Genomic DNA, 7909 nt, shown 5'->3' on the forward strand with positions numbered 1-7909 from the left:
AGAAACTTCAGATGATGGAAGCCTTCAATGAAAAGCAGCAGCTTCTCAACATCCATATGGTGAAAATTACACAAAATTATATATAATATATATTAGTAATACATTTTGATGGGAATTCTCTTCATCTTACCCCAACAAAACCTGAAAGCTTGCTCATGCTATTCGGTATTTGTTTTTGGCATCTGTATGACACGTATTTAAATATGTCCTCCAAATTATGAGAAAAAAAAGGAGAAAACTTTAAGATATATTTGTATTGGAATCTGTACCCAACAGTCGCCCGAGTGACTAACTAGGGTATGTGCATAACCCTTGAGGTAGGGCAAGGTACCCCCAAAAAATTAATTAATTTAATAATAATAAAATAAAGAATATTCTGGAATTATCAAGCTAGAATTCTCATGTTTTAAGCTTCTTTAAAGGTTGATCAGAATCCTCACCGCATCCAACTCTAGGCCGTGTCTTCCCTTGATTTGTAGAGGGAACCGCCGTAGTATCCTAAACAACAATGAAGAATTAAGTTGAATTGCCTATAGTTTTACAAGGTGAAAAATGAAATAAAATGGTAGGTAGCAATGGCAAACAACCTTAAGTGTGGATGTGGGAGCCGTCGGCCGATTGCTAGATTGCTTTCCGAGCTCAATTTGTACCGAGATGCTGGCTTGCGATAAATCTAATCCCGAAGTTTGTAGCGCTTGTGTTAGTGTATTCAACAATCTGTCAAAACACATTTATCACTATAACAAATCGTGCTTTCGCTAAACAAGGACTATGGAAAGCTGCTAACACATTTCTGTTCTTCACAAAACTAAAAATCGAAAAGGTATAAACTTACCGTTGTGAATATAGGCTTGAGATGTTAATTTTTCCACCTTCAATTGTCAGCTCTTGTTCTTTTAGCTTCTCGCTAGGAAGAGCACCATTGGCAGTACAGGATCCAGTATGACACAGTACAGGCTGAGGCTGAGATGCATTATTTTCTGCATCAGATGGCAACCTAGGTGGAATTTGAGTTGCTGGAACAGTGTTCTGGGCAGTGTTGAAGAAGTTTGGTTGTAGTGACACAGGAAAGGGCATTGTTTTATTCATCATTCCTGGAGTAAGGTCCATTGCTCTGAAGGTTGTAGCACTGCTCTTATTAGGTTCGATAGGGTTCTCTGCACTTTCACGAATGGTTGGGGTGATGTTGATGTTTCCGTCATTCAACTTCGTAGGAAACACCACCGAAGGAGCGGACACACCATTTATGGCTCGAGATTGATCAGCGTAATTTTCTGTAGGCCTTTGGTTGCTTCTCTGTTTCAGTTGAGGCCAATGATCAGTCAGTCATTGTACAAATACCAATACTCAAAAACTGTAATGCCAATATATACATATATCTGTGTGTGTGTGTGTGATGTTTGAAATTTTCATATCTAGAACATATGAAATTCTTAATTAATAAAGCCAAGTAAAGAATTTACCCATGGTATCAATTTTGATGGTACATGGCTCCATCCTTGGTATGTTCCTTCATATTTGTGTACTCTCTCCTGTAGAAACTGAATGTACTCGATAACCTATGAAAAGATTGAACAGCCACTGTTCAGAACTTAGAAAACTGTAGTTAGAAGTACAATAACTATTACTATTACAAGGAATCTATGTACCTCTAATAAGAATGAGGCAAACAATAACTATATCTATCACTGGATCTACGTACCTCCAATAAGAATGAGGCTTTATCTCTTTTTTGGTCACTGTTTGGAATGATATCTCTCAACATCTGAAATCTGCAAAATAATGGCAAGAGTTTAGTATATCAAGGTGATTTGCATCCCAAAATTTCAACTTTTCAGTTTCTAAACAGCATTTAATTTCTAGATTCACTTTAAAAAAGACATTCGGACAATCATAGTTCATAAGTATCCAACACAAATCCACATGAAATTTCCCTAACTAATATGTGAAGCAAATGAAGCTATTTTCTAGAAGCAGAGCTTCCGTGCACACTGCATTAAAAAAAAGTATACGTTAGCTTTACTTTTAGGACTTTCTCAATAGGTCTCCATCACTGGTGCGAATTAATCAAAAGGGGCAATACTCTTCACCATAAAAGAAAAAGGATTTTCTAGTGAGAACAAAGGGATACATTCAACATGAAAAATCAAGTTAAAAAAAAGACCTAACTGAACATATTTGTTCACGAAAAATGAATAAAACTCATTCAAACTGCTAAGAAATATTAAATGTGAAGCTGATTAGAGTTATGCTTGCCTGTTGTTAATTTTACTCCTCCTCCGCTGCTCAGTAGCAGAATGTTTTGACCTTGGGGTGTTGGCCTTCTGATCAGGTACACTCTTTCCATCCACTTTCACTCTCAATTCTCCTGTAAAAATAATTAAAGTTATTAGGACAAATAAAATCTTCGTTCTTCAATAATTACAGAAACAACCTAAAAAATTACTGTCCGCATATCCAAATAACCTTTTAAAAAAACCAAAATGTATTATCTAAGTCCACTCTCGTTTAGATTAATATCACAAAGTAATCATCTAATTACTTGGATGCAAATGTTGAATCCATGCATGTATTCTTTATTGAAATATTTAACATTTTTTAAAAGATCTGGAGGCTTCACATATTATTTTCATGTCAAGATATACAATAGACACAAATACTTGAAAATAAAGAGTTGGAGCAATGTAACAATATAGCACAGCACATTACCTATATTATGGGTGGTAGTGGAACTCTCTTTCTTGAGAACAAAATCTTCATCTTCTTCAAAATCATCATCATGTGAGCTACCTTTTGCTGATTTTATCATTTCCATGAAGCTTTGCCTTTTCTGCTTTGAGGATGGCCTGTTAAGAAGATCACAATGGAAACCTTTGGTTTAATTTTGAACCCATAAATAAGAAAAATAAAGGCCATAAAAGAAACCAGAGCAAAAAGTGACTGACTGAGAGGAAGAGAGACAGCTGTAGCTCTTTGGATGGTTGTTGGTTGACGACTGCGCTCCCTTTTCCAACGACGATGTGGCCCAGTGTCCCACCGTTCCCGCCGCATCTATCAGAAGTAGCCGCCAAAATAATACTAAGTAAACGAGCGTAACAGCTTTTTATGCCGAATTGAATGCACTTAAAAACTTTGTCTAATGGTGGCCACTACTAGAAAATTAAGATTTAAGGCTCAAATATCCACTCTCCTTCGGTCTTCATATATACCAAGAAAACAAGAAATCGACCTTCAAGCCCCTTCAGTTTAACCAATTATAATGACGATTTAATTATACTTTAATTTTTATTAAAATTACCACTCATTTATGAAAACTTTTAACATTAGAATCAATTCCTACATTGGGATTCCAATGGAGTGAAGTGTTATAACGAAGGATAAAAACATGCATTAAGATGATATGAAAATGAAAAGAAAACGAAACCAAATATGAAACGTAGTAATTTTGATTTGGAACATGCAAGAAATGAAAATGAATCGGTCATATAAAATTCATCAATAGCTAGAAACATATGAAAATTGACTATCAGGAAAGGGTAAATATACTAGCATGGGCTCTTTGCTGTTGCGTGACTTGTGTCCTAACTCAGTCTATTCTTACCTAATCATCTGCAGACTCGATGTACATGATGGTCATTCTAGTTTCAAATCCAAGCATAAATTCTTTAATATTTTGGAACATCTGGCTAGCTTTTATGGTACCAGCCTGAAGTTTATAGCAATGACTATGCATGCGCATGCAAATGCAACAGGACACAAATTTAATAGTAGCATGCATATATATATACCCATGCAAATACAATGAGATACAAATTAAATATATTCGTATTAAACATATATCTTTATTTGATACTCACCTTAAATTTAAATTATTGTTTTTGATTAATACAAGAAAGTGTTAGATCTTAAGGGATGTTATTCATGCATGACTAAATGAAAAGGATATTTTTATTTGACACTCACTTGAATTCAGGTAATGACCAATCAATGATAATACAAGTAGGAACTAGATCCTAACTCATGCATGACAATATCAAAAAGAATTACTACTAGTAGAAAAGTATTGCATATAAGAAGTAAGAAATTTTTTACCTCTTACAAAGGGTGTTTCTCCGGCGTTCTCCTTCCCTGTCTTTCCCTTCTTTCCCGCAGTTTCTTCCCACAGAGTGAAACCACTTCCGGTATAAGAACTGCAGTTGGAATTCTCATCATTTCTCTCTGTACTACTTCCTTCAGCAACAGTAAATACGGCCCCCTCAGACTTTGGAACCCTAGGATTAAAATAGGAAACGTGGCTTATACTGTATGTTCCAATCCCGCCAGGAAGAATATGCTCCACAGACGGCGGTGTTGGCATTTCAACAGTCGCTACCTCTATTGATATTTCCTTCTTGGCACTTGGATTCCCTTGTTGTTCTAGTTGTAAGAAATCACGAGTCTTGAGGTACCCACCTGCATATTTAGACACGATCAAACAAAGTAAATCCGGGTCTTTTGCCTTTGTTTTGTTTCTTTTTTTATGATTGTTCTAAATATTATAACATATAAACCATTTCAAAACAACCATAAGAGAAATAATCCGAAGATATATAAATTTAATCCATCTTTTTGTCATTTTAATCTAATATTTTATTAGGTCAGTTAAATTTTTATTGCCTCTTTAATTGATTTTGACGTACATATTCAAATTTTTTTTCATCAGTTATGAAGCCTTCATATATGCTGCTTTCCACAACTACTTAGATGAAGACATCTAGGGTTAGTGGTCAAACTACTACCGTTTTAGAAATTGAAATTTTGTATCACCATGTACCGATGAATACATGTCGATCTAGATCGAATTGATTGGCATGAACCAATATCGTTTCTGTTTCTTTAAAAGTCGTACACATTGGTCAATACAATATGGAATGGTTGGTGGCCATATTTAAATTTTAAAAAGAAAATACATTAGAGGGGGGAAAACTAGGTTGAAATACAATCAAATCAGCAAAAGCATCATACTCCCAACATGTCATTATATTTAGCAATTTTCTTGGATTAAAATAATTTAAAGGTTACTAGGCATGCAACAAATAATTACTATAATTATTAAACACTTAAGAATAGAAAATAAGAGGTTCTAATCATAGCTCAAAAACAGAATAATTAAAATTGTTGACCCACTCCGTCTGCATCAGTTTCACGTGAAAGTCATTCTCATCAAAACTGTTTGGGTTGGTGTTGAATTATTATTCAGATCCGATTAATATATATAATAATTATATTTCTATTTCTATTTATGGTATGTCATCTTAATTAAATTCGTTAGACAATTATTATTTTTCATATCAATTTCTCCACTAATAAATTATTATAAATAAAAGTAATAATAAAATATTATTTTTACACATAAAAAACCTTTATTTGCTGGCTTGCGTTTTATATATAAATATAAATATTTATTTATGTGTCTATCACGGGATGGAAGCAAGGGAAAGAAAGAAGAAATGGAAGAAAGCAGCGAGCGTGCAAGTATACAGGGAAAAGTTGGTGATGATGTGAATTATATGACTTGTCAAATCATCTTTCGGGGTTTTTTTTAATAATTTTATTGCTGTATTATCATATTTAATATAATCCATAATCATATAAAAATTAAAATATTTTTTTCAATATTTTAAACTCAGATTACATTTGAGATTAATCCTTTTCATTTCGAATCTTGTTGAAACCTATTTATAAATAATTTTATCTTTATTTAATTATTTTATATTATATTCTTAGATGATATTGTAATCATCTATTTATATTTATATTTTTTATATTTTATCATTAAAACTTAATTTTATAGAATTAACCTATTAAATCTTAAATATATTTAGTAAAATAAATATTAAAAATTAATTTTATAAAATGGGCCCATCAAAGGCTTTATTTGGCCCATAGTATTCATTCTTAAAAACAATGAGTCACGTGCACTACTCCAAATCATGATCCCTGATAAAACTCCAAAGATGGCCCCAAAAAAGACTTTAAACATAACTGTAAAGATATTCTATTTATTTATTTTTCTCTTTCAACTTCACGTAATTTAATTTTTATTTTACTTAAAATTCATGATATACATACTTCTTTTTAATATTACAAATAAAAAAAAACATTAATTCAATTGAAAAGATTAAAATTGCCATGTCCGATTTTACAGATGAAAACGGAGGATTTAAGAGGGAAATATTTTTTCTTATATTTAATAACATTTGTGTGCAAGTTTTTTCTTCTACCAAATTTTTAGTTATTATAATTTATTTATATAATAATTAAAGTATAACAAATGGAAAACTAAGCTACGAAAAAAAGGGGGAGTGGAAAGGAGATAAAAACAAATAGTAGAGAATCTGTCTGTTTGTTTCAATCTCTTTTTTTGGGATCTTAAAAATTAAAATAAAGGAAAGAATTACCTTGAGAAGGTGGCCTTGGATCTTGTTGGACACTTGAATGACTGTACAGTGACAGAAAGTCATGCGTTGGTTTTCTTCCTGTTTATCAAAACAAAATTTAAAAAAAAAAATCTAATCCATAAATTCTTTAAATTTTAACACAGTTAATTAAGTAAAATATTTTCACTCTAATCCATCTCTCTTTTTATCTGAATTTCTTGTTGTAAAATGGAAGTAAATCATTTTGGAAAGAGGAAAAAATAAAATAAAACGACGTAGTAAAATATATTACCTTCAGCTCCGAAAGGCCGGGATTGAGGGAGCTCCATCTACGGCGACGAATTCCTTTTGTTTTTGGATCAGAAAATTTTATGTGATTTATGACGAGCGAAATTCGAAATTCTACGACAAATTCAAAGAATTCGAAGAGCTTGAACCGGAAATTTCGAAAAACAAACTGAAAAGTTCCTTCTCTCTGATTGCCTTTATCAGATCCGTTTCACGTACGCCTCCACCTGAGATCGGAGGCGCATTTTTCACTTCAGATTCCAGAAATTCTGAACCTTCAAAATAAATTCCTTCAATTTTTTTTCTTTAGAAAAATTCGACAATTTCAGCCTCAGAAGATCTTTCCCACTCGTTTTACTGACGGAATCAGAATTTTATTTCTTGTCACAGAATCTACCACCAAAAAATATAAAAAAAAATTATTTAAAAAGAAAATCGTGCTTATACAAAATCCAGCTCCTCCAAAACTTAAGAAATGGAATTTTGCATAATTCAACTCAAAATTCAAACAACAATTCAAGAACAAAACCTTTTTCCCAAAAAAAGAGTACATACCTTCTTTGATCTGAACTCAAACGATGTTAACGTGAAATTTCAACGAAGGAATGATTGAACCAACCGAAAATCTGAATTGTAAACACTCAAGGTAAACTCGTAAAGTAAGAACGTCTAAAATTGCAGCTAACAAGCGTCGCCTTCGAAATTCAACCATCAAAAGAAGAAAAAAATTATCTTACTTTCTAAAGAAGAAGTTGTTCGGCGAATGGCGAGAGAGGCTTTGAGCCGGAAAAAATGAATCTCTCTTCTTCTTTTTTCCTCTCTTGTTTTGTTAAGCATCCGGCCGTCCGCTTGCTTCAAAGATCATTTTATACAATTTCTTTCCCCCTTTTTTTTTTTTTTTTGGTGTGTGTTTCCTTTATTTAAAAAATAGAAAAAGAAAGTTTTGTTAACGGCGTTAAAGTAACGACGTTGCGGCGGGGTTGACGACGTTTGTGCTAAGGTTGATGGCTTCCTTCGACTTTCTTTTTAAAAAAAATTGTGCGTGGCATTTTATGGATCACGCAATGATGATTTAAATTTTAGTTTCTCTTTTTCCGTTCTCTTGAGGGAAAAATTTTAAAATATATATTTATACTTCACTTAGGTACAGTGAAACTCAACCCATCTCACGAATTTAAGTGAAGTTATTATTTATATCGATT

General features: G+C 32.6%; 1 protein-coding gene across 5 annotated transcripts; it reads right to left on the reverse strand.

The window, feature by feature from the left end:
• Positions 1–215: 215 nt before the first annotated feature.
• On the reverse strand, positions 216–7631 carry LOC108479927 (transcription factor BIM1). Of its 5 annotated transcripts, XM_017782781.2 has the most exons (13): positions 7445–7631; positions 7263–7333; positions 6712–7100; positions 6441–6518; positions 4093–4452; positions 2946–3051; positions 2710–2846; positions 2257–2368; positions 1703–1772; positions 1464–1559; positions 836–1296; positions 588–717; positions 216–498 (listed from the first exon to the last, which is right to left on the reverse strand). In XM_017782781.2, exons 3-13 carry the CDS (start codon positions 6746–6748, stop codon positions 400–402), a joined length of 1686 nt encoding a protein of 561 aa, XP_017638270.2. In that variant the 5' UTR covers positions 6749–7100; positions 7263–7333; positions 7445–7631; the 3' UTR covers positions 216–399. The 5 variants fall into 5 exon arrangements, with proteins under 5 accessions (XP_017638270.2, XP_017638269.2, XP_052877720.1 ...); XM_017782780.2 differs by having other exon boundaries at positions 7263–7631; XM_053021760.1 differs by lacking the exons at positions 6441–6518; positions 6712–7100; positions 7263–7333; positions 7445–7631 and adding an exon at positions 4814–5022.
• Between the last annotated feature and the right edge of the window lie 278 nt (positions 7632–7909).

Source organism: Gossypium arboreum, chromosome 11 (genome assembly GCF_025698485.1).
Source record: "Gossypium arboreum isolate Shixiya-1 chromosome 11, ASM2569848v2, whole genome shotgun sequence".
Lineage (NCBI taxonomy): Eukaryota > Viridiplantae > Streptophyta > Magnoliopsida > Malvales > Malvaceae > Gossypium > Gossypium arboreum.